This window comes from Pteropus medius, unplaced genomic scaffold (assembly GCF_902729225.1).
Source record: "Pteropus medius unplaced genomic scaffold, Ma_sr-lr_union100, whole genome shotgun sequence".
Lineage (NCBI taxonomy): Eukaryota > Metazoa > Chordata > Mammalia > Chiroptera > Pteropodidae > Pteropus > Pteropus medius.
Genome location: NW_024349803.1, coordinates 17,538,130 through 17,565,015, shown reverse-complemented (window position 1 = coordinate 17,565,015; position 26,886 = coordinate 17,538,130). Strand labels below are relative to the sequence as shown.

The 26,886-nt window shown below is 41.1% G+C and overlaps 2 protein-coding genes across 10 annotated transcripts; one reads left to right on the top strand and one right to left on the bottom strand.

The window, feature by feature from the left end:
• The first annotated feature begins 42 nt into the window (after positions 1-42).
• Positions 43-5,999, top strand: KIAA1143 (KIAA1143 ortholog). The gene is made up of 3 exons (XM_039837502.1): positions 43-225; positions 3,781-3,925; positions 4,570-5,999. Exons 1-3 carry the CDS (start codon positions 118-120, stop codon positions 4,782-4,784), a joined length of 468 nt encoding a protein of 155 aa, XP_039693436.1. The 5' UTR covers positions 43-117; the 3' UTR covers positions 4,785-5,999.
• Positions 6,000-7,117: 1,118 nt separating this feature from the next.
• ZNF502 (zinc finger protein 502) lies at positions 7,118-25,882 on the bottom strand. 9 transcript variants are annotated; one of them, XM_039837497.1, is made up of 7 exons: positions 25,777-25,882; positions 19,971-20,084; positions 17,687-19,430; positions 17,421-17,505; positions 12,617-14,548; positions 10,942-11,014; positions 7,118-10,182 (listed from the first exon to the last, which is right to left on the bottom strand). In XM_039837497.1, the coding sequence occupies exons 2-3, from the start codon at positions 20,023-20,025 to the stop codon at positions 17,857-17,859; spliced, it is 1,629 nt and encodes a 542-aa protein (XP_039693431.1). In that variant the 5' UTR covers positions 20,026-20,084; positions 25,777-25,882; the 3' UTR covers positions 7,118-10,182; positions 10,942-11,014; positions 12,617-14,548; positions 17,421-17,505; positions 17,687-17,856. The 9 variants fall into 9 exon arrangements, with proteins under 9 accessions (XP_039693431.1, XP_039693432.1, XP_039693426.1 ...); XM_039837498.1 differs by lacking the exon at positions 17,421-17,505; XM_039837492.1 differs by having other exon boundaries at positions 14,380-19,430.
• Between the last annotated feature and the right edge of the window lie 1,004 nt (positions 25,883-26,886).

Genomic DNA, 26,886 nt, shown 5'->3' with positions numbered 1-26,886 from the left:
CCGCCATGTTGCCCGGCCTCACTCCAGGGGGCGGGGCCGGCATGACGTCAGGAGCAGGCGCCGTTGCTTCTGGAGTCTCGATGTGGCCGCGGGAGCCAGTTTTTCCCCAGAGTAACCATGAGCAAGCGGAACCAGGTGTCGTACGTGCGGCCAGCCGAGCCGGCGTTCCTGGCCCGCTTCAAAGAACGGGTCGGCTACCGGGAAGGGCCCACCGTAGAAACCAAGGTGAGCCCGGGCCAGTCGCGGCGGGGAAACGCTGCCCGCCCCGCACTTCCGTCTTCTGCTTAGACTTGGAGGCCAGGTACTGACAGGTCACTCCTTTCCCCTGCGCCGGGTCCCCAATCCGGTGGGCCTCGGACCCCAGGCTCTTCAAACAACAACAGCCTCTTGCTCCCAGGAAACTCTGTCGTTTCAGAGTGCTGCCTTGTTCTTGAAAATGACTTGACGCAGGTAAAGCGCCTCCTCGTTGGTAGATGGTTAACAAAGACCACTTTCCTGTCTCTTCTTTCTCACTCGCTTATTCCAAAACCTATAGTTAGCAGGGTGGGTGATAGCGTCGTCCCGTTTTCCAGATAAAGAAACTGAGACCACTCGATCAATGGCCCGATATCCTAGGCCTCGAGTCTGAAACATCTTTGGAGGAAGCCCTGTATTTATTCCTATGCTTTGTAGTTAAAAAAAAAAAAGTAAGCAGATGTCCTGGATCTGAGTAGCAGAAGAGGAGCTTCAGAGAAGAGCCACATTTGAATAGTTTAGGGATGGGATCGGTGGGAGTCAACTTTTCAGCTCTCCCAGGCTTCAGCCCTAACTGGTTCACATCCAAACCAGCCTCCCTAATAGAGACTGTTGTGCTTAGGGCATGTGTGGCGAAATAAAGAATTTCTGTAGCACTTTGTATCCAGCATTTGCACTAAGACCCACCCCTCAAGTCACTTAGAGCTTGATAGAGGAAACAAGACTGATTTATGTGAAATTACTCAATCCAGTGAGTATGGGCTAAACCCAGGCACTGTGCCAGGCTTTGAAAGGACAAAAAGATGGCTCCCCAAATGCCATATTCTTTAACACCTTCCTGCCTGCCTCATCTCTGCCTTCAGAGGACATGACCTCTATGAAACTTCTCAAAGCCCCCCCAGTTACTCCTCCTCTGTCCTTCATTTTGTCTGTATATCCAAAATTATGTAATTCGCATCATTTCGCATGGCAATTACTTAACTTCCTGTGTATCTCCACCACCATATCGAACTCTAAGTATCTTAATCCTTATCTTTCTTCTCAGCACCTAGGACAGTGCCTGGCACCAAATAGTGAGTGACAAGTTACATTGGTTAGTTTACTATGCTTGTCATCAGGCAAGGCTTCATGGAGAAGGGGATATTTTGATGGAATCTTGATACATAGGTAGGTCAGCAGATAGGGATGGAAGCAACAACATTGGGAAAAATGTAGACATGGTGAGTTCTGGACTGTATGTAGAAGTGATTGTGGGGCGGATAGAGGTGAGGCCTTACGAACTATTCAGTAGGCAACAAGGAGCTGTTTTTGGTTAGAGATAACATATCAGGGATCCCCAGGACCAAAAACGGTGATGATGACAAAGAGGATGACGTCTGAGAAAAGGGATGTGGATTCAGCTGTAAAGAAATTATGAGACCTGATTTTATAGTTTGCTTGAGGTCCTGACGATGATCTGTGTTCATAGTCAAAACTTTGAAGGGTACAGCTTGGAATGCTAACTTAGGAGAACTCTGAGGGAGAGTCTTTCCAATTAGTATCAGTGATTTGGGATTGCTTATTTAGTCAAGAGACTTTTCTGTAGAGAAATGCCCCATGTCCTTGTTTGTGAAAACAGCTTCATTCTTAATGAGTTTGGCAATACAATCATTCTAGTGATCTGATAAAAAGAAAAGTTTCATGGGAACTCATTATGTAATTGAGCTAAATCATCGTATTCACCTTGTCGAGAGTAAATTCAGGAGAGGCTATGAACAGTCTTCACTGGTTGCCGCCACTGTTCTTTAGACTGGTCTCTTGTTTTTCCAGCCAGTTGTATAAACAAAAAGTCAGAATTAATGATTCACGATCTAGTGAACACCAGGAATGATTTTATTTCATTTTCTCATTTTCTCGGCTAAGAGTACTTATTAATTACCTACTTATTTATGGTCATTTATTGGAAATTTTAGAGAAAAATAGGCAAAATTAATGACTAGCAAACTAACATGGATATCATTAAAGAGAATACACTTGTCAAGTGATGAGCAGACATGGGATGCAGACAAAGTGGACGAGCCCTTGGCAGGGCTCCAGGTAGTTCATCATTTTTCATTCTATTGGTCATTCATGAGTAGATCAACAAATATTTCTTGTCCCCGCTGTTTGCCAGGCTCTCTGCCTTACATACGGACGTGAAACACATGGTACCTCTCTCACAGGCGCTCACCTAATAGAGACAGAAAAACATTAGTAACAGTGTGGTACATGCTACCTATGAGAGCTGTTCCCAGTGAGAGAAAGGAGGTGAGATCAGGAGAGCACTTCGAAAGGATCCAAGTCTGGAAGGTAGTTTGAGTCAGCGTTGGCCAGAGTCAGTGGGGCTTCCTAGGCACTGGGAACTTTAAGAGAGAGGGAGGGCAAAGGAGCTAATATAATATGTTCATGGATATGCACACTCAAACCTGGCTGGAGTCCAGAGGCCATGAGCGTGGTGGAGTGTGGTGGAGGTCACAGGGCAAGGACAGATCCTTCAGGGCTTTGTCATCCTGCTTGAGAGACAAGGCTCTGTGAGAGGTGGCTAACAAGCTGTTTAACTACTGTGTGATGGGTGCACATGCCTTTCAACTCAGCAGTTTCACCTCCAGGAATTTATCTTACATAGAAGTTTGCAAATGTGAACAAAAACATGCAAATTTTTTATCATAGTAGAAATAAACTAGAAACAAGCAAAATTTTTATTTACGAGGTACTGGTCAAATAAACCGTGAGATGACCACATACATAATGCTAGGCAGTTGTTTTTAAAAATAAGTAATTCTATATGTATCTCAAGATATTGTACAAAGTTGTTTTTTTTTTTTTTTTGAGTAAAAAGTTGGGGCTTTTATGGTGTCTGATATTTTTTAAAAATCTAAATCAACTGGCCAAACGTTACCATGTATATAGTGAGTGAGTGCATGGTTTCTGTTATTCTCTACACTTTTTTATGTTTGGGGAGTTTCATAATTTAAAAAGAAAAGAGCACATCACATAGTATTATGTACTGTATCCTGTTTGTATACAAAATGATTTAGATAACTCCATATTTTTATACACGTAGAAAACAGCTGATAACATACCCATCGGAAGGGAGGAGAGATGCAGAGGTGGGAGAAAGAGTACCTTCTTACTTGCTGCTCTCTGTGCTTGGTGGTGGTTGCTTATTTTTTGCCACCCTTTGGGAGAGGTGGAAGTACAAAGGCTTGATGAAGAGCAGGCTGCCCTGAGTAGGCTGGGAATGCCGGCAATACGTGAAGCAGAGGGCCCCTGACACTGGGAACTGCAAGCTGGGGTCCTCCTGAGGTAGAAACTCATCTCGTTGGACAGCACCCCAGGCTCACTGGCAGCTAGACCTCTCCCCTACCTGACAGGTTAGGCTTTTAAGAGTTACTTGAAAATTCATTGCCAAACATATATAGTCAGTAGAGTTCCCTTCTCAGTTTAGTAATCACAGTTTCTCACAGACAGTGGTTGTATTTGGTTCAAGGTCAGCAGCTTACACATTGTGTTTGTGTTTTCCCCTAGAGAATCCAGCCCCAGCTCCCAGATGAAGATGGTGATCACAGTGACAAAGAAGACGAACAGCCCCAAGTGGTGGTTTTAAAAAAGGGAGACCTGTCAGCTGAAGAAGCCATGAAAATTAAAGCAGAAATAAAGGCCGCCAAAGCAGGTACATCAGAGTGTTCTGGCTTTTCTAACAGTTTAAGGAGCCCGGAGTATGAAATTATTTTATATAATAGTATGGTAAGTTCGAAGGACACAGTCCTGGGTTCAAACTTTGGCTTTAACACTTACCAGATATGTGACCTGGAACAAGTTATTTCACCTCTCAGCCTCAGTTACATCATCAGTAAAATGGAAACAATAATTATGTCTACTCATGGGGTTGTTAAGAGGATTAAGTGCAAATTTAAGTAAAAACATCTTATTTTTAAAATAATAAGTGGTTATGTTTATAGACTAATCAGAGATCTATTTAATGATTGCCTGAAGTGTGGTGTGCTATATAGTGTATTTTTCATTATTCCTAAATATTTATTACATTGGAAAACGCTGGAGTTCCAATCACTTTTCAAAATAGTTAAAATTATAGCCTGACTGTAATTCCTGGAGGACTGGAACACTTCAGGGAGTGAGTTTTTATAAGGGACTACATGTCTGGCTGCATGCAGTTAGAGGCAGTGGATGGAGCAGACCAGACTGAGCTGACTCGAGACCATCCTTAAATACAGCGTGAGATTTCCTTGCCTTCTGATTCTTCAAGGCAAAGTAATGAGGAGAGAAGGAAGTTGTTTACGTTTGTTTTTGCTGCAGATGAAGAACCAGCTTCAGCTGATGGGAGAATCATGTATCGAAAACCAGTCAAGCGTTCCTCCGATGAAAAATATTCAGGTTTAACAGCAAGCTCAAAAAAGAAGAAGACAAAGGAAGATGAGGCAGATGAGCAGGACTCGGTTAAAAAGAACTCGCAAAAGCAAATCAAAAACAGTAGCCTCCTTTCTTTCGACAGTGAAGATGAATATGAATAAGTATAGTCTTTAAGAGTATATGGGGTATTTTTAAAAAATAATATTTTTTCATATTATAAAGATAATACAAGTTCATTATAGAAAATTTAGAAAATACAGAAAAAATTTAGTAAGAGAAAAACATGTCCACCCATCAATACACCTTTGACTTGAAATGCTGACTCTGTAGACTATTAACATGTTATTTCCCGTGTGGGGCGTGTATGTATGTAAATTACATTTTTTAAGCACACTTCCCCTGCCCCTGCTAAGGGTAGTCATGTGACAGCTCTGGCAAGTTACGAGATACAAGTGGGTCATCTACAAGTAAGGGTCTGATACAAGTTAGGATCTAACGTATAACCTGGTGACTGTAGTTGATAACACTAAAAAGAGTGAGTACAAGTGGAAGTCTGCTTAATAAAGCTACTGGGTTTTTTGATGCAAAAGGACAGATTTGGCAACGTGAACCTTTGTCCTTCTCCCTTTATCCTATCCGGAGCAGAGACATGAAACCTAGGAGTACAGGGCTCATTTTTAGACATAAGGAAGGCAGCCACATGCTCAGGCTCCAGTGGAAAGACTCAAGGAGGTTGGATCCTAATGGCGTGCCTGGAGGAGCTACTGCACCAGCCTTGGACTGCCAAACTCATGGGGTTCTTATCTAAGTCTCTGTCAGGTTTCTGTTATGTGCAGCCTAAGTAAGACCGTGGTCAAACGTGCTTGTACAGAAACCTCCAAGTGTATTTCTGATGATTCTAGGATGGAAGAATGGAAACAGAATTACTGGGTCAAAGTATTGAAGTCTTGTTTTTCTTCAATCCTTAGAAATATTTTTTCCAGTTTCATTGAGAAATAATAAACATCACTGTATAAGTTTAAGGTATACAGCATAATGGTCTGATTTACATCTATTGTAAAACGAAAAGTATTTAAATATTGTTAAAGCTTTTGATGCTTAAATTGCTTTCTAGAGAGGTTTTTACCATTTTATTCATTTACCATCTACAAGAGCTCACTGTACTTCATCCATAACCGTGTACCAGCCATGGGCTGGCACCAGCCATTTCATTTTTGTCAATTCAATGTATTGAAAACATTTTCTTTTCTTAAATTCATTGGAGTGACATTGGTTATTTAATAAGATGATTTAGGTTCAAAGTGTACAATTATGTCATATGTATATTGCATAGTATTAAAACTTTAATAAATTTAATTGGTATTTCTTTGATTTACCAGGAAGGCTGAACTGTTTTTCATAGGTTAACAGACCATTTTGTATTTTTTTAAATTAACTTTTTGTTCATTTTCTATTAGTATAGTCATATTTTTCTTACTAAATGGTAATCTGTAATGTCAGTTTTTTGTTGTTGTTTTTCGTTTCCCAACCTGTATCAGATAAAGAATCACCTATATTCTCATTCTTTATTTTTTTACATTTTAAACTTTATTTTGGTTCATTTTTATTTTGGTATACTTTTTTTCCTGAATAATTAATTGTCCTAGAACTACATCTGTGTCTCACTTACTTGAAAGACCATCGAAATGAGAGAGAGATTCTCTAAGTTTTGGGGTAGAGAAGGGATAGAACGGTAAAGTTAGAGCCTTTCTAGATTAACTCCAAGACCCTGCTTAATATCCTAACAGGTTTCATTACTGCAAGTCAACCAAGACTGGGGACTTGTCAAAATCCCATCCTTCACCAGCCACATCCATTTCAGAGCAACCACATCTATCTTTCCCCCATTTTAAGACCTAGTGCCTTAAAGAATACTCAAAAGTGATTTGTGTGTGGGGGTTAGGGAGCCCTGAAATAGACTCTCTAGATTCCACAAACTAGTCCTGAAACCATTCTGCAGTACTGTCTTTAATGGACACTTACTCATTATACAAGCCAGGTACTTTTAAATCTGTATCACTGCTTTATCTATCCTTGTACCAATATCACACTTTTAATTGCTGTAAATTTTAATATGTCTTAGTATCTGGAGGTGGGAGTCTTGAGGGCAAGGACTTTGTCTTTATTTATCACTATATCCTCCATACCCAGAACAGTAGCATATTAAGAGCATTATAAATATAGTCAGAATGAAGGAGAGTGTTTCTCTCATGTATTTTTTTTAACAGACCAGTGCTTGTCAAAGTGTGGATCCTGAACTAGTGGCATCAGCACCCCTGGGAACTTAAAAATGCAAATTCTCAGGGCTTGCCTACAGAATCGGGATAGGGCCCAGAATTCTAACAAGCCTGCCATATAGTTTTGATGGTCAAATTTAAGAAATATTGCTAAAGCCTATTACATTATTACAATAAATGGGATAAAATAAAAAATTTAAATAATATGAAAGACTATATAAAGGTCTTAAATATTTAAATTTATTCATATTGATGAAGTCTTTACCATAGGTGATATTTTTAACAACATAAGTGTACATTGTCAGCCAGGAAGCACATCTTGTGATGAAAGACCAAGGTATGTTAGCATGTGAGAGATGATGAGCAGCCTTAAGAAAAGTTTCACCTTCTCTAAACTAAGAACAGTAGGCCCTGTTAATGCAGGATCTGTTTTGCTGAGAAAAGTGAGTTTGGGGCCAGCGAAGAGGCTAGTCCTCTTCCCTCGTGAACTGCCCCCATTTGTTCTCAGGAATGGATCATGGGAGCAGGGCTAGACAGGCCAATGATGTGCTGCTGGGGCAGAAGCAGGAGTACTAAAAAGAGCCTGGACCATCTGGTGCCAAAAAGAAAGTGCTGAAAGAATGAGGACATGTCAAAAGGACATAAACGGAGAAGGGATAGGTCTTCCTTACAACAAACATTCTAATTACCAATGGCCAAATCCGGAACAATTTGAACAAGAAAATAAATTATGATAGTAGTAGATTGCAATCCATAGAATAAAATTCTTATTAAACTTTTATTAGGCTATAAATTAACTGTTAAATAAGGGAGAAGGAGTAATGATGGAAATAGAAAAATCATCTGGCAAATTCCACAGTAATAAGTTGCAATGGACCGGATGGCAGCCTCCAGACAGGTAGGTCCTACTCCCTGGTACCTGTGAATGTAACCTTCCATGGTGAAGATTTCGCACATGTGATTAAGGCTCTCAAATAGATAATCCTGGATTATCTAAAAGCCATCATTAATTTCCTTATCAGAGAGAGAGGCATAGGGAGGTTAGACAGACAAGGCAAAGTGAAGACAGGCAGAGATGGAAATGATGTGGCTAAAAGCCAAAGAATGCCAGAAGCTGGAAGAAGCAAGGATTCTCTGCTAAAGTCTTTGGAGGGAGTGTGGCCCTGCCAACACCTTGACTTCAGCCTAATAGAACTGATTTCAAACTTCTGGTTTCTAGAAATCAGAGAATACATTTCTGTTCCTCTAAGCCACCAAGCTTGTGATAATTTGTTACAGCAGCCATAGTAAAAACATACATAAGTGGTGTTGGAGAGATTCCTCAAAAGATTTGAAAATTAGTGGCCAATAATATTGGAAAAAGAATACTTACACAGTCTCAAAGTATCTCTCCACTAGATACTTCGTAATTAGAAAAGGAAAATTAATAACTTTACAGTAGAGAAACCAGACAGATGCCAGCTTATCATAATGATCAAAGGTAACATTACTAGTAATAAGTCATACTACTAACATCATGACCTAATATGACACAATGAGAAGGGCACATCACTTCCAACACTTCCAAAGGCCAAGATCTTTCTAAGGCCTTGCTTTTCAAGGATAAGTTTCAAGGGCAACCTGTGTCCACTACTGAAAAGGCCAAAAATCCTAGGAGATGGCAGTGGCACGGTAATGTCAAGAATATCCATAAGAAAAAAATAATTATGAGAACCAAATTAAAAAAAAAAAACCATGTTGAACTTTGTTTTCAATAGCCACATTAATAAACTTCTAGAACTTCTATAACTGAAAACTAATTAATGGCAGTTATTTATTATATACAGCTCATTTTATTCTCAAGACAACCCTAACAAGTAGCCTCACTATTCCTTGGGGGAGGAGAGAGGGGAAAACAGGCTCACACACCCATTACGTGTCAGAGAAGACATCAAAGTCAAGGCTACCCAGTACCAAGTCGCTTTTCTTTCAAAACACTGCCACTTGTTCAACATATAAAACATTCATCTCAAATGAAGACTGAGTCTCAAACTCCTAAGAACTGAGAAACAAATGACATTTTCATACAAGTCTTTCCACACTGGTTATATCCCAAATTTTATTGTCCGGCATGAACCTTCTGATGTCAGACAAGCACAGAACTGTGCCTGAAGGATTTCCCACATTCAACACACACATAAGGTGTTTCTCCAGTATGAATCCCATAACGTTCACTAAGTTGTGCTTGCCTGCGGAAAGTTTTTTCACATTCACTATACTTATAAAGTTTCTCTCCAGTGTGAGTTCTCTCATGTTCAACAAGGGACGAGTTCTGAGTGAAGGCTTTACCACATTTGTTACATACATAGGGCTTCTCTCCTGAATGAATTCTCTGATGCTGCATGAGGCATGCACTCTGATTAAAGGCTTTCCCGCATTCATTACACTTATAAGGTTTATTCTCAGAATGACTTCTCTGATGAGTAAGGCAGATGCTCTGGCTGAAGGCTTTGCCACATTCAGTGCATTTATATAGTTTCTCTCCGGTATGAATCCACAGGTGTTTAATAAGGGAGGGGCTCTGACAAAAGACTTTGCCACATCCTGTGCGTTTATAGGGTTTCTCTCCGGTATGAATCCTCAGATGCTGGACAGGGATCGTTCGTGCTTGAAAGGCTTTCTCGCATTCATTACATTTATAAGGTTTCTCTCCTGTATGAATCTTCAGACGTTGGGTAAGATTTGACTTTATGGAAACAAGTTCCACACTCACTACACACGTAGGGCTTCTTGCCGAATGATGCCGAGTGAGAGATGATCTCTGAGTAAAGAATTTTCCACATTCACCACACTTCGAAGGTTTCTTCTGCATGTTAAGTCTCTGATGTTTCATTTGCAGTGAACCCCAGCTGGAACACATGCTGTTTGTAACACGGTGAAGGGGCTGTTCGTCCAATAGGTTCAGGTTTAGAGGAAATTTCACTCAAATTCATGATATTTACATAGTACTTTCTCAAAGGTGATTATTGTTAGAGTAACAGTTCTCCTGAGAAAGTTTACATGTGTGAACATGTTGTCTTCACAATCATTCCTGGAGGATTTCTCATTTCTTGCTCAGCATGCATCTTCGATTTCTCCAAATGTGAACACCTGATGCCCAGGCTCTCTGACTCGCCGCATCTTCCTCAAGACATTTAACACTGTGCCATCAGGGCTGGTCTTCTCGCCTGAAAAAATATTCACAAAGAAAAATGTCCTCTGTGCAGAACTGGGGACCTCAATGTGGAGGCTTCATTTTTATCGTCTTCTCAATAATAGAGAAAGGAGATAACAATGACACGGGGAAAAGATTAGAATAGGTGACAGGGAGAGAGAGATTCAGTAGTGACATGTCTTGTGAAGTCTATAAAATTCCCTCTAGTGACTGATCCTGAAACACTCAATTACTAATAATCCAGCTAATTTAGTATCAAACAGTGATAAACAGTAGGAGAATGTGACAGAGATAAAGTATACTCATCTTGGGTAAATTAAGCATTGGGGAAAATTACCACCCACCTATAGTCTTTACACCAAAAAAATAGGTGAAAAATTATATTTCCTTAGGTTGCCTATAAGCAATATCTTGGCAGACTAGTGATAATTGGAAGTTTCTCTCTCAAGAATTCAAAAGTAATCTAGGCTATAACTTACTGGGTTCATTTTACCAATTCTTCCTTATTCACTCACCTTGATAAATGTCTCTTTAGACCTCTGTTTCTCTCCAAAACATTCAGCATCTATAGCTCTCCCCCTAAGTACAACTGGGAAATCTCTAGGTTTGAAAACTAGAGCCCTGCTAACTGATCTGTACTGTAACCAATTACTCCATAGCCTTCTTCCCAAACAGGCCACTCTCATTCTGATCTGAATAGGTTGGTGCCATTTCTGGGTGGTTCTATGTTTTCAGTCTGAAGGGTCTAGGTACAGTGTCACTGGTGGGTCCCACTACATGTCTGCCACCACCGCTGAATGAGCACCCCCATAACAACCCATCCTGAGCTCTCTACTTAGATTTACTTACCTAGTGACAAACTGTTAGGAACACAAGTAACAATCATTTCCCAAGAACTCTCCTTTTGAGGAAGGGCAGGAATCTGAGGCACAAAGGAGAAAGAACACCCATAAATCATCAGCCTCCTTCCTCCATACTCTGGATTCAGGGGAACCTAGGACTATCCCATCCCTAACCAAATGACTATTTTAAGTCTGAATGAAAGAATACCATTGTTCTCCTAGAAGACTATTACAAAGGACAAAAAGTCAGCGTGGGTAGACTTCAGAGAGATGTGACAATGCACAAAGAAAGAGGGCAAGTGCTCCTAAAGACTAAGCTTCCTGGGGTAAAAAGAGCTAAGATCAGAGCCCAAAGCACACCCTTCCTCCATATCTAATGCAGAAGCCGCTGACTTCAGAAGTCAAAGACGGTGGGGCGACAGTAGAGGGCAGTGAGACAAGCCCTGGATTGAGTCAAGAGGTCGTGATTCTAGTCTCTGCTCTGCCACTGACTTGTTCAATGACCTGAAGCAAGTCACTCAATTTCAACTGTGATTTTTTTCTTATCTGTGAAATGAAATTGAAAAGCTAGATATCTCAAGTTTCCTTTAGTCGCAACATTCTGTGACGCTTTGATTCTAAAGAATGGGAAAAGAGCAAAAACCTTAAATCAAGCCCTTCGGTCGGTCTTTGACGCTGGTTTTTCATCATTTTATTTGAAAAGTACTAACTGAACAGCTACTACGAGTCAAGCAGTGAGATCACCTCTTGAGAAAAAGCTGAGTCAACAGCAAGGATCCTTCCCAGCAGTTATTTTCCACAATCAGAGGTGGAGGGATTTCAGGAAAATAAGACTGCCTCTGTGTGAAGCAGAATCTCCAAAAAGACAAAGGGGAGTCTGTTGGAAGAAGGGCCCCTCCTAAGAGGAAGGTTTTAAGAACTACTCTGAATAGAAAGGAATGAATGCTATTAAAAGGCGGAGACCTGGTTTCCAGTCTAATGCAGCCCAAACCACCAGCATCTTACTTGACATTGAACAAAGACTTTTCAAACTTCTAGTCAGATTTTAATATTCATGTCAAATGTGAACCACCACACCTCTTCCTTGTGGAAAATTCTTCTTAATGTTTCCGTGGCACTTCCTCCTCGACATTCTGAAAGAATTTCACACGTTTCTACTGTGGCACTTTTCACCCTGCGTTTTAATTCTCTGAGTACATTGTCTGCCTTCGCTAACCCTGAAGACAAGCATAGCATGGGCTGGGGCTAGCACTCTCTAGGGTTGAATCCCTGTTCCACCCTTTATTAGCTAAGTGATCTTGGGTAAGTTACTTAACCTTTCTGTGCTCCAGTTTTTTCAAAGGTTAAATGGAGATGATGCTGACTACTTCAAAGAATTGTGAGATGCATAAATGAGTTAATCCATGGGACGCATGTCCAAGTTTGCCGGCTGGTAAGCGTTCAATAAATAGTATCTGCTGTTAAACAATTAGAGTCTAAGTCTTCACACAGTACCTACTCTGTTGCTATTAAAGAAAAAAATTTAATGAAAGGTAGGCGGTAGCTCACATACGGGACACACATTCAACCTGCACAACTTTGTGAAGTGACAAAGCAAGTAGTATTCGATTCTGGGAAACTGTAGTACTCAGAAGTTCGTTTGCTCGCTCAAACGCATACACATGGAAACCAGGTCTCCTTACTTCCAGAACAGGATTCTCGACCAGCCTTCTCCCGTCCCTCTCCAGGGCGGGGGGGGGGGCTCAGTCCCCTGGGCCTCCTCTCTAAAAGCCACAGTTCGCCTGGAAAAAAAGGACGCTGCGGTCCGGCCGCCCCGGGTCCAAGGGAGGTGCTGGGGAGGAGCCGCCGCAGCCAGGTAGTTGACACTGCTCAGCAAGGGATCCCCGGGGCGCCGCCCACACGCCCCTCGCGACACTGGGCCGCCCCAGCATGCCCCGGACGCTCCCGGCTGGCGTGATGTCACCAGGCCGCGCCGCTGTGGAGAACCACTGCCATCTCCTCTCTAGGACGGCGGGAGAGAGAGGCTTCATCTCGGTGGTTCCGCCCGGCCTCAGAACGCCGAGGGTCGGTGCCCCGAAGCCGGGCTGCGGGAGCTGTGCTCAAACCCGTCGCCAGGTGCCTCTTTCCGAATAAGGAGGCTGAAAGGACGTGAGTGGGGGTCAACTACAGGAGCTCTTATTACGGGTTAATTCATCGTACAACACGTTTATCTTCCTAAAACCTTTTCCCCTGTCCTTTGGAGGTCTTCTCAAGGCTTTCCTCACAAAACTGGCTTCAATCTTCCTTACTCACATTCTCACCAGTCAGAAAATTGGCTTTTTCTCAGGAATCCCAAACACCCTATTGCTCTGGCATCTTTGTTCAACAATTGGCCAAAAGAACAAGAGCTCTGCTTTGGGCTTATGTCCCAGATTCTCAGTGTGTGAACTTGGGCAGGTTACTTTACCTCTCTGTGCGTGTTTCCTCACTTATAAAACAGATCGTAACGGTACTAAATGTCATGGGGTTGTTCCGAGGAATAAATGAGCTTAATTCATATGAGCAAATGTTCATCCTGTTGTATTCTCAAACCCCAGCTCCAGCCAGTCCCCATTCTGCATTGGCTTCCTGACCTTTCCAGCCCTCCATAGTGCCCCTGTCCCCCATCTACAAAACTTCAGATCTTGCCTCATTCAGGAAGTATCTGCACATAAGGGCTCCCCCGTCATGTGTGTTCCAGGGATACAGGCATGGGCAGCAGGCACCTGACCCACTTCCAAGCGTTCCTGTCAATCAGCAGGCCCAGGAAAACGGCTGCGTGCTTAGTACCACACTCCTAGTGGGCAGCAGCAGACAGTAAACACCTGAATAAGTGGATGAGATGCAAAAGACCACTTGCTCAAATGTTCAGATGGGCTGTTTTTTCAAAATGGAGTCCCTAATTGAGAAACTCAAATCAGGTGTGCAGATGCCGCAGACTGAAATCATCACTAACCATCTTCAGCCAAAAGATGTAGAAATGTCACCTGACATGCTAGGGAACAACGCTGCGCTAGTGTTACCAGTGTCACATTCTAAGCACTTCTGTGGAATCAGCAAGTTCCCGCCCCAGCCCTAACATTGTGCAGGCCAGACAGCCTAGACCTAATCATATTTTCCCCGTTAGGCTTCAAAGAATGTCTAAATCGGCAGGCTAAGCTGTGTAGAAACTAACCGTGGAGGATGGTACCCAAGGCAAGACAGGATACTAGTAACAGGAATCGGGCTTAAAGCAATTTGGGCTGAACTGCTTTCACTGAAAAGTGGAAAATGGACCGGAGGGGTGGAAACCAAAATCATTCCCCAAAACTGTAATGACCTTAGCCCTGCTGTGACCAGTAGCTGAAGGAGAGTGAAACTGAAACCACGTGGGATAAAGGCTAGATTTCTGCTAGGAAGAAAGATGCAAAATCAACTTATTTCTCACCTTCACTTACATGTAGGAAGGTCTGACTCTGAGGGCCAAGAAACTTCTTGATCTAAGGTGAGCTCCTCCCATCCTCGAGTAAGGCAACGTTAGAACTTTAAGCGGTCAATATGTTTGTGTCTTATAACACTAACATCATGTAGCAGAGGTACGACCAATAAAGAAAAATCTGAAGGGAAAGTGAGAACACGAGTTTGTTTCACTTAACAGTTACTAGCTGTGTGACCCTGGCAAGACCAACCACCTGTTTTCCCTTTTGTTTTGAGGATCTAATGTGACTTCAGCCCTTATGTTTTTCAGAAGTCAGTAATGAAATTTCGGCACTGTGAATAAGCAACACATTCTAGTTCAATTTTATTCCAGAGCCCAAGGAAAGCCATGAGCTCAGTAAGTACTTCCAAGTTGGGAATCCTAAGCTCAACTGCTATCCTACAGGGCCTGCATCATTGTTCAGCTACTGCTTATTTTCATAAAGATTCCAGTTGACGTAGCTATGCTTCTATAGCTGCATGCATTTCCCTCTTCCTGTTGGCCCTGACACCAACATATCTGAAAGCACTTTGTAAAACTATGATGGGACATTTACGTGCCTAATTTACAACAAAATAAATTTTTTGCTACAAAACATTTCCTAGGGGATCTTCTACTTAATAACAACCACACACTCCGTATCTTGAGAAAAGGTTCTGAATTCTTGCTCCTTAAAACACTTCATGGGCATACTCGTGTGCTCACCATACCTCTTTTCTCCTGGTTAACTGTGGACCTAAGTCACATGTTGGCATGGAGAAATTCTGACTCAATATTTTAGTTGAGCTCAACAAATATTTATTGAGCAACTTCTAAGTGCTAGACTGTAGATACAAAGATGAATAAATATCACATGGCCTCTGCCCTGATGGAGCTGACAGTTCAGTTCGAACAGAAAGATTTGTAAACAAGTCATCACAATGTATTTAACATGAAAATAAGATGAAGATACAAAATACAGAAATAATTAAAAATAGGTGAGGTCAAAGACAGCTTTAAGGCAATGTTGCCTGAACACATTTATAAGTGACAAATGGAGCTTTCCAGGCAAGCAGAAGGAAGAGAATTTAGGTAATAGGGATAGTACGTGCAAAGGTGGCAAAGTAGAGTTCAGGGGTGATGTAGAACCCCAGGAATTTGCACTATGGAACAGAATGTGCAAGGCAGGGAATGACAGCTGAGAATGGCAATATAAGCACAGGCCAGAAGAGACCTCCCATGCCTCTTTAGGGGGCTAGAGCTTTATCCTGAGAGAGAATAGTGCTGCCACTGTTGTCTTGCAAAGACCATCCAGAAGAAATGTGAAAAGTGGCCTAGTAGGGCAAAAAACTTGAAGAGTGGTTAAAATAAAAAAAAATCCCTAGGAAATAAATTGGGGAGCCGGGCTAAAGCAACAGCAGTGAAGATTTAGGAAATTACATCAACAGGATACAGTGGTCGATTGGATATGAAGACTCAAGAGGGAAGATTGAGAAAGAAGACAATTCTTAAGTTTGAGGCCAAGCTGGAGTGACTGTACACTTAGTGGGCCAACAGCTGAGAGCAAATTAGGAACAAACATTTGCAAGTGTGAGAATATGGGATGAGGGCAGTGATGAGTACCTTTCCTTCCTGTTTCCCCAGGAAGTGAAAATGGTACCACTCTATTAGCTTGAGTAAAACACAAGAGTTGTGCCCATTTGAGAAAATATTTCTAACAAGAACTTAGACATTTTTCACAATTAAGGTTTTACCATTTTTTCCACAAGAAAACTCTCCTTATCCTTCCTCTTCTCCACTCAAGACTCTAGAGACAGCAGTGTATAAACATTACGTTAAATACCTACATATCAGGAAGTTGCTAAAGTTTCTAGTGGGCAAAGATTAGAAAATATTAATCCGACAAATATTTATTGAACATTTACTATGTGCTAGCAATAAGTTCTATTGTTATTTTTCATTTGGAAAGTATAAATACATTGACATTTGCTTTCAGTATACTATATATATTTTTTATAAACATAAAAACTTTTCGTTGGGTTATTTTTGCCAATAAGGTATACTAATTTACTCAAATATAAATTGCCCTGTGCCAGGTTTTGAGAAGATAATCTTCACAGCTGGAGAGGGAAAAGTATATGTGACATTTCTGCCACGTTCCTTTTAATGGTAATTAAGGGCTCAAAGCAATGGTTACAAGACAGTTGCTCTGGAAAAAAATCAATGCTGAATTCCAGTAATCAACCATTCCAAAATCATCTTGCCTTTGTTTTTAATAATCATATTTTAAAAAACTGCATAAGCTTCAGAACATAGAAATGATTTCAAATACCATTCAGACTGTCCTCACTTAACCTTCCGGAGCTGAATCTCTGGGAAGCAGTTTGAACATAAAAGGGAGTGAGGATATAGAGGAAAACACATGCCCTTTCTCTCAAAAGACTAAAACACTATCAAAGTCAGTGGCAACCCGTGACATCTTGATTTTCAGAGATCTGAAAGAGAAAATCCTCTCTAGAGCTCTTTCCAAATCCATCCCATGAGAAGTGTTTCCCCAGATACTCCAAACTTGCAGCGAAGGTTAAGTATCCAGGAATAAGATGGGTCTGATAAAAACAGAAACATCTGAAATCTAACGAATCTATGGTCATAGTCATCACCAGCAGTCTAGCACAGGCCATTTCCCTCCTAGGTAAACCAGGAGTCCTCTGGGACAAAGGCTGGGCCTTCCTCTCCATGGCCCTCTGAGCAAATCTAACTCCCTTCCCACAAACCGGCATCAAAAGAAGTCTCTCTCAACCTATTTCCTTACTAGCCCCCAGTTGCCCTCCAGCTGGAAAGGATCAGGGAAGATCTCTCACTGAGAGCCTTTTTTTTTTTTTTTAAACCAACAGACCTATAGTGATCAGCCCAGTTCTTGCCACTTATTTCATCTGTTGAATGAACATGGGTTGTCTTTTACTTGTCTCCCCTTCATGGGACCACTTCCACAGGATGAGCAGCCTCCCCCACAGGAGCATGGGTAGACCTACCTGAGACATCTGGAGGCTACTCAGCTCTACCTCAGGACTGCTGCCGCCTCCACAGTGACAGTGTTTGGAAAAGCGCCTCGGCCTGCTGGTCATTGAACATACGACAAGTTTGGAAGGTGGAGCAGGGGTGTTCTAAGGGATCACAAGTGCTAACTTAACAAAAGGCACCTCAAGGTATGAGAGTCACATGAGGAGACGAGTGACAAGCAGCAGTATTTACTGAAAAGCAGGAACCTTCTTTCTACCCTGTACTCCCAGGTGCTCACCTGTAGGCTCTGCATTTTCCAAGTCCCCACCTACATTTCTGAAAACGCACTTTTGAGTGCAGTTAGCGAAGGCTCCTTCACCCTTCGCTCCAGGATCTCCACTTGCCCCTCTCTCCGCAGCCAGATTACTAGCCACTGTTTCTAGAAACTGTCAAAACCTAATGTCAGGTTCATTCACCACTGTGAAGTTTCTGATGTCTAAAAAGGACTGAACTATGTCTGAAGAATTTTCCACATTCAATGCATTCGTAAGGCTTCTCACCAGTGTGAATCCTGTAATGTTCACTAAGGTGTGCGTATTTGCGGAAGGTTTTCTCACACTCGCTACATTTATAAAGCTTCTCACCAGTGTGAGTTCTATGATGTTCAGTAAGAGATGAGCTATGAGCAAAGGCTTTCCCACATACTTTACATTTATAGGGCTTCTCTCCAGTATGAATTCTCATATGTTGAGTGAGGCAGGTATTCTGATTGAAGCCCTTCCCACATTCATTGCATTTATAAGGTTTTTCTCCAGTGTGACTTCTCTGATGCCGAATAAGGCAAATGCTCTGAATGAAGGCTTTGCCACACTCAGTGCATTTGTAAGGTCTCTCCCCTGTATGAATTCTCTGATGTTTAGTGAGTGGGGTACTCTGAGTAAAAGCTTTGCCACATTCCTTACATTTATAAGGTTTCTCTCCAGTATGAATTCGCAGGTGTTTAATAAGGGATGGACTCTGACAAAAGGCTTTGCCACATTCCTTACATTTATAGGGTTTCTCTCCAGTATGAATTCTCTGATGCTGGGAGAGATTTGCCTTTGTTTGGAAAGTTTTCCCACATTCATCACATTTATGAGGTTTCTCCCCCGAGTGAATTCTCTGATGTTGTATAAGATTTGAGTGTTTGCGAAAAGAAGAGCCACATTCATTGCATAAATAAGGTTTTTCACCAGTGTGAATTCTCTGGTGATGAATGAGGTGTGTGTTCTGATTGAATGCCTTCCCACACCTATTACATTTATAAGGTTTCTCTCCAGTGTGAATTCTCTGATGTTCGCTGAGGTGTGAATGATTACGGAAGGAATTCCCACATTCCTGGCATTTATAAGGTTTCTCTCCAGTGTGGATCCTCTGATGCTGAGTAAGAAAGGATCGACATCGAAATGTTTTCCCACAGTGCTCACATCTGTATGGTTTCACTCCAGTGTGAATTCTCTGATGCTGAGCAAGGAATGAGCTACGACTAAAGGCTTTCCCACATTCTTCACATGCATATGGTCTCTCTCCAGTATGAGTTCTCTGATGTTGGGTAAGGGATGAGCTCGCCGTAAAAGATTTTCCACATTCATTACATTTCCAAGACTTTTTCCGTGTAGAGAGGGTTGGGCATTTACTTTGGTCTGAAATCTCATTGGTGTGTATGCCACCTGTCTCCCACTGGTGTAGGCTCTCTTCTGTAGAAACCCTGAGATGTGTAACAAGGCTTGAGGTCAAAAGCAACCTTTTCTCAAAATTATATTCTTGGCTAATCATTTCAGGAGGTGCTTCCCTGTGGATGAAAGTTATTCCCCCGAAACCTCCATCCTGGAAAAAGCATGGCCCAGGAACTTCTCTGGGAGAGTTCTCCTTCATGCTCTCACATGCATATTTTTCTTTAAATGTAGAATCCTGGGATTCATCTTCTTGGAGTCTCTTTTCTACTATCCCTGGTGAATCCATTTCAGAGACATCCTGCTCTGGAAGAGGCTTGTTCACCCAACCTGTAAGAAACCATCAGAATGAATATCTCTTGTGCACGGCAGAAATGGAGGCCCCTGAAGTTCTGGGACCTAACTTTTATAGGTCTTAATAAGGATATATTACTTGTCCCAATAAAAGTGGGACAAGTAATTCAAAGTTGCAAACGATAGAACAGATTTGCGTCGAGATAAGGTGATCACCATTAACGAGGAACCCCATAAAGATGGCAGCTACAGACACCCAGGCAGTGAAAGCACCAGAGACGACAGAGATGAGGGGAAAACAACAAACAACAACAGGCTAATGATTAGGGCAAGACAGGAAACATGGACGGTTTATATTTAAGGAATGGGGAATAGTGGGAGAATGTAAAAGGGCAAATGTAGGAAATGAGAGAGAAAAAGAGTACCGGGGAAAAGCTGGCCCAAGAGATGCTAACCCACATCCACCCTCAATCTCCCTAAAAGAGGGTCATTTTATCTCCTGAGCTTCATTCAGTTCTTTTTGTAAAATTTCCAAAGCCCTGCTGTTTCTCCCACTGGTTGTCCTTAATCACTCACCTGGACAAATCTCTTGTCCAATCTCTCTCTCTTCAGCTCCTTGCATACTCGACATCCAAAAATCTTCTCCTTGCTTTAAATGTAAAACACTTCAAGGGTGGAAAACTGGAAGACCTGCTCACAGGGAAAAAAAGGGTGGAGGAGGGGATATCACTGTCTCAGTAACAGGAAACTGAGAAAGAGCTGTCACCTAAGGATACTATCTAATAACTCACACAAAATTTGTCAGGACTGCAATGTGACTTCATCAGTAAGAATCAGAGTTGGCTTTCAGCCTTCTAGGTTCACAAACTCCATGTGTCAACAGCCCAAGAAGTAACAGCCAGACAGACTAACAAACATTCAAATGCTTGATCAATAATCAATAGTTACTTATAATGATAAAGGTAACTATGAAGTGGATAGGAATATTCATGTTAATTGAAACACTCTGTCCATTATACTATAATCTATGTGAAAAGTCAATAAAAGAAAAAGCTGCATAGGAAAATGGACTCATAGCAAGGCTAACACATTAAGTCTGATCCACCCACTTCTACTGTATGCCTGGAACTGGACAGTAGTTAGAGAACTCTATTTGATACAACCTAGATACACAGATTGTCCTTTCTTCTAAATGTCTTATCAAACAGTTTTCTTTAGGCACAGTTCAATATAAGAGTGTAGCCTGAAGATTAAATAAAACACTTTGTCAACTAACTTTTGACTTATAAAAGAGCTCCAAAAATAGCACAGTTTTCCGTGTCTGCAATGTCAAAAGCACAACTGTTTATCCAAAAGGTCTCTCCATATAATCTTGGCATGAGAAGTAAAATTGGCAGCATTATTTCAAGGAAAAAGGGAGACAGAGAGACAGTTTTACCATAATTGAGAGCTCAGAAGGCACAAAAGAGCTTCAGCAGGCTGTGTCTGCTGAAGTGCATAATAAGCCCGGTCTTGTGGGCTTCTCATAAAGGCCTGTGCCTCTGTGGTGAGTTTTAAAAGTTTAAGAGAATCCTATCTGGGATTTCCAGTTCCTCTTCCACAGTTGGGACATAAAGGGAACCCAGCACACAATCCTACAGAGACTCATGAAGCTGAGAGGGGATTGGGAATGATCAGGGGGATGGTAGAGAACAAATCAACATGCCCCCTGCCCAGAGCTTACATCACAGCCGGACAAAGACATAAACCAGTAGTTACAAATATGGGGATTATCTAAGTGGGAATATGAGGTGCTATGGTACCTAGTCTAGTCTGGGAAAGAAAGCCCCCCTGAAGAAGAAATAAATAGGAATTAGACAAGTGAAGAGGGAAAAGAATATACCACAGAGATGAAAACAGAATATACAAAAGGAATCAAGCTGAATACCTTAGGAGAATGAAAGAAATCGAGTAAGTCAAAGTATTAAGTACCAGAAACAAGACATGAAACCTGAGTCAAGCAAAGTGCAGATCAAATACAATCCTGCAAACCATTTTAAGGCATTTACCCTAAAGTGAGCAGAAAGCCATTAAAGGGATTTGAAAAGTTTGAAAAAAAAAAAAAAAAGACATGACATTATTAGAACTGCTGTTTTAAAAAAACACATTCTCTGTCCATAGCAACAGAGAAAAGAAATATTCAAGGGGTGGAGAGGCAAGGTGAAGGCTGAAAGACCCCTGAGGAAGTTATTTCAGCAGTCCAATAAGGGACTGGACTACCTAAGAGACAAAATCCACAGGGCTGAATGAATACTGGGGCAGGGGACGGGGCGGGGAGAGGGAGAAGTCAAAGATAATTTGCTGGGTTTTGGCATGAGTGATGACAATACTCTTTAGTGAGAGTGGAACACTGTTTTGGGGAGGAAGAAGATATCTTTAGTTTAGAAGTATCCAAACAGAAAGTAGGCATACATATTTGGAACAGAGGAGAGGGATATGTGCTGAAAACTTGTATTTAGAGTATTTGTCATAAAGAGAGTAAATGAAATTCTGGGAATAACAGATAAAATCATCAAAGGAGTGTGGCTAAGAAAACCACAACAGTGAGTTTACACACTTGAGAGGAAGTTTAACTTTGGCTTTTGATTTTAGTTAGTCCTAATCCCTGAAGAGAAATAAATAATTTAATGTATGATAAAATCAGCATTTATAAAAAATTGATTATTTATAAATTATGTTGGGACTGTTGCTTACCTACCTGAAAAAAACACCTAGTGAGATTCGTACCTCACACCATATACCAAAATAAAGCTAAACTGATTAAATAATTAAATATAAAAAATAAAACTGCAAAATAAAATATTAATAAATAATTAATTTCAGGGTTAGAATAGCCTTTTCTAAACATTATGCGAAAAAGAAAAAACCACAAAGACAAAACTAGATAAATCTGGTCACAGAAAAGCAATAGTCTCTATATCCAACAATCTAGAAAAAATTATTTTAATTTATACATCAAGGAATAGACATACCTAACAGATAAAAGACTTCTTATTAACAAGAAAGGAAAAGATGAATTGAGAGAAAAATGTTTAGGTACAACAAATAGACCAATATTACAAAAGGCCAATAAGCATATCAAAACAAAGTTCCATTTCAGTGGTAATCAAAGAAATGCAAAGAATGAAGAATCGATTTTTATATCAAGTTTGAGGGTTTGTTTGTCTTTTAATGCTAAAACTCAAGACCAGCAAAGGAACAGGAAAAAGGAGTTTCTCACACATCACAGGGGAGCATGTAAACTGGTATCATCTTTCTAGAGGTCATTTGACATCTTACGTTGTAGGATCGGATGCAGTTGGGACACAGTGACTACCATTTTGTGGGTATAGGAACTCAGACAATAGTCATTATGTATATATAACACTGTATCTTAGAAGACCCTCAGAGTCATCAGCATATGTCATAAAAATGCCTACATACTTTGACCCAGTAATTCTACTATTAGAACTTTCTCATAGAGAAGTAACTTCCCAGAGAGAAAACTGAATCCTTTTGTTACTTATAAAAAAAAAAAAAAAAATCCCCAGCATAGTTGTTGGAAAATACAATTTTCTAGTGAGGCTTAGCAAATTATGGTACTTCCACTTGGTGGAAATTATATAGACATTAAGATTAAAATTAAAAATAAAAATATGTGGCCATTTGGAAAAATACTTATGTTATATGTAAATGGGAAAAAATACAGGATATTAAAATTTCAAGTATAACATGACATATATGTATGTCAAATATGCATATAAATAAGATCAAGGAGAATTAATCAATCATCAATCACTATATGGTAAAAACTGATTTTTCCTTCTAGTTCCAAATTTCCTCTATTATCTTTATTTTCCTTTAAAAAAAACTAACTTAAATCTCTAACAATATCAAATTCTTCACCATGATCACCTTGAATAAGCTTATGGTAAATGTTTGTTTTAAGGCCTATTTTTTGTAATGCTTGAAAATTTTCCTGCACACACACAAAAAAACACTTCTGAATGAGAGAAAAGTGAAAAAATATAAACAGAGATGAGGACAGAGATTTATGTACAAAGATCACATTATTATAATTGTAAAAATAAAACCAGAAATAAACATGGATAGCATATCAGTATGAGATTTTGAAACTATTAAAAATCATGTTTTTAAAGAATATTCATGATGAAATAGTTTGTTAAAAGAGGATACAAAACACTAAAACAAAAATATGCACACATATACCAGCACTAAGTAAGCATTCAATAAACAGAAACAATACAGATATTTGCAACACACACACACAACAGAGGAAAACCAAAATGTTAACACAGTGGTCCCTAAGACATTTAACAGGTTGCTTTGTCCTTTATATTCTTGTATTTATTTTATTTTCCCTATAATAAACATGCATTACTTTTGTAGTCAGAAAAATAGTTATTTTAAAAATGACAATTCTCACTCATGGGTTTTAATACCCAAAAAACAAATCAAAACAAAGGCCAGATCCAAAGGATATGGTATTGGCCTCCCATTCATAAGATTAAACTGAATTGGACCGGGAGTCAAGAAACTGCTCTGTCATAGCCTATGTAACTGGGCCTGCATGACAGGCTACTTAATTTAAAAAGGTGACAAATTAGATAATATCCATGAGTCCTTCCAGCTCTAACATTCTGTAAATCCTTGATTAAATGAGTTAATTCATAGGAAGCATTTATGAAGATCTGCCACAAAGTAGGTACTAAATGGGTTAAACTAAAACCTATGGAGAAGAAAGGGCATCTTTGTGACCGCCACTCGCCTCCAACTGTGGATGGATCATCTTAGCAGTCAGAAGTTCAAGTCAAACTGCAAACTTTTTCTGTAAAGGACTATAAGGTAAGTATTTTAGGCTTCATGGGCTAAACGGGCTATTATTGTCTCTCTGTCACTATTCAACTTTGCCTTTATAGTCTGAAAACAGAACTAGACAATATGTAAACAAATGAGCTTAGCTGTTTCAATAAAACTTTACAAAAACAGGTGGTACAAAAACATGGGCGACAGTTTGCTTACTCCCTGGTCTGTAAATTCTCCAGAAAAAAAAAAAATGTACAGATGTTTTCACAAGTGCCTCGTGTAGAATAATCTCATTTTTAGTGATTTTAAGATGCGAAAAGGTTCTGTCTGAATCCAGATTTGGGGTGAGATGAGTATTCTGGTGAAGGGTAAAAGGAAACAAGCTTTCAATAGCTTCATCCTGTTAAAAGTAATAAGGAGCTGGCTTCCTCCACATACCCTTTAAGTTTGTTCCCCGCTGCTACCTCCTTAACCCCTCGAAAATTAGCTGAAGGATTCTGGGCAAGCCAGGAGGTGTTTTCCAAGAATCTGAAACCACAATTCTTTCAATAAGACCACATTTAAATGTACACTTTTTTGGACTTGTCAATTGGCCAAAAGTAACACACTCAGGCTGCAGCTGCACGCTGGCTCTACCTCTTCTACAATCTTAGGTCACTTACTAGCAATGTGTCCTTGGACAAATTATGTAGTTTCTCCGTATCTCAATTTTCTCGTTAAAAACTACAAATAGTTGTTGTGATGGTTAAATAAGTTAGCACAGCTGCTTCAAACAGTGCCTGGAACATGTTAAGTGCTAAGTAAATGTAGTGTAGTCATAAAAACCTGCTCACATATATCTTATCTTCCAGCCCTAGACTGAAAGCATCTTCTCATTTGGTAGGCTTCAACGTCACTCATTCTGTAACCCCGCCCCTGGATTCTGTGTAATACTGGCAAGTAACAGGTAGCAGAATTTTGATGGAAAACACTGACGTTTGCACACGTGCTATCACACTACATGCTGTCAACTGAGCCTTACACAAGAAGGCAGGGATTACTAAACAGTCCAACTTTAGAAATCAAACAGCTTCTGTATCCCCGGGAATTACAACCCAAATCTCGGAGAGTCCCCACCTAGTGCGCTTAGTACTATTTGCCGTCTCCTATTACGACGGTCCCTATAAAAGTTTCGGAGCTGCAGGACCGACTGGGGGAGGAAGTAGCTGGCATCAAGACCGAGAACTCTAAGCCCCGGGATTCCGTTTCCGAACACGGGTCCTAGCTCTTGACCATTTATCCATCACACAGTCATCATTCGTTCGTTCATTCACTCCACCATCTTCTCAGCCGTCTGCTCTGGGCTGGGCCGGGCCGGGTACTGAGCCCGGGCGAACGCAGCGCTGAGGCCGCCGAGAGTTCCCACCGCAAGCGCGGGCAGCATCCCCGAAGAGTACGAATGGGGAGCAGGCTTCCTACACCAGACTCCGGCCGGCCGCCCCCCAATTGCTGCCGGCGGAGCCGCTCTGTTCTCCTCCCTGGCGCCCCGCCCGCTCACCGTGAGGTCCGGAGACTCCCCTCAGGGCGGTCACTACCGCCGCAGACGCGTCCGGAATCCCCGGACGCACGGCTCCCCGCCGCGGCCGGAAGAGCAGTGGCGCGGCCGGTAGTGCGTCACCAGCGGCCCCGCGTCCGTCCTTTCGCGCCTTCCCCCCGGCTGCTTCTCTAGGAAGCGGGAGAGCATCTCGGTGGGACCCTTCAACACTGGGATTTGGGCCTCGTTTCCTTGCAAAACCCTGCCGTGTTTGTGATGTCCTAGGAAATACTGCTTTGGTCCGAAACAGCGACTACCTCATCTCTCAGGAAAACTGTAGATGAGGGCGTTAGAGTTGGAAAGGGTACTGTGCGAGAGTCAGTGGACCATCTCAGCAAGGGACTAGAATATTCCATGTGCTAAAAGTCCCCGACTAAGCGCCTTGAATGAGCCATTATTTAGTTAGAATAATAGACAAATTCCCAATCTCGTCTCCCACATACTGACCTCAACCAGCAATATCTCTTATATTGCTATCATACCTTAGAAAATTTCAGAATGAGATACATAAAATTCTACTTTTTTATGCCACCGTTATTTCTTATTAGCCTAACTTAATCTCAAATTGATCCATGAGAAAGCAAATGCCGGTGAGCCTGGAAATGCAGGTGGGGTGAAGTGCATGGTCTCCATGATGAGGGTGCCGAGGTCCTTGGTCTCCATGACAGGGGTCTTCCAGCTATGAAAACTGATGGATGGATTCTCGCTCTGCAGATACACCAACCAAGGAGACTATTTACTTATGTCAAGTAGTTAGAGAAGATGCCCTGGCCTGGGCAAGAGACTCTCTGACAAATCTTGGGTATTTGAGCTACATTAACCAAGAACAGGCTGTACTCTATTCATGAGTAATCACTTCATAATTTAAATGAAGATAACTCACACATCTTCCAACTACCTAAGTACTTCCTTGAATCTATCACAGAACATAGTTTTAAAATGTATCTGCACTAAAAGTTGTGACAAATACTAAAGCCAGGTTTGGGTATGTTTCCTTTTTGATATAATATTTCTCCTTTAAATGTCACGTGTGAAATAAATGAAGACCAACCAAATGAAAATAGACAAAGGTTA

What these genes read in the sequence shown, in the direction of transcription:
- ZNF502 (XM_039837492.1), bottom strand. Translation starts at nt 20,025, where the DNA reads ATGTCGAGTATGCAAGGAGCTGAAGAGAGAGAGATTGGACAAGAGATT. An exon ending in TGGACAAGAGATTTGTCCAG is followed by an intron (nt 19,431 to 19,970) that starts GTGAGTGATTAA and finishes GGTTTCTTACAG; the next exon opens with GTTGGGTGAACAAGCCTCTT.
- KIAA1143 (XM_039837502.1), top strand. Translation starts at nt 118, where the DNA reads ATGAGCAAGCGGAACCAGGTGTCGTACGTGCGGCCAGCCGAGCCGGCG. An exon ending in GGCCCACCGTAGAAACCAAG is followed by an intron (nt 226 to 3,780) that starts GTGAGCCCGGGC and finishes GTTTTCCCCTAG; the next exon opens with AGAATCCAGCCCCAGCTCCC. An exon ending in AATAAAGGCCGCCAAAGCAG is followed by an intron (nt 3,926 to 4,569) that starts GTACATCAGAGT and finishes TTTTTGCTGCAG; the next exon opens with ATGAAGAACCAGCTTCAGCT.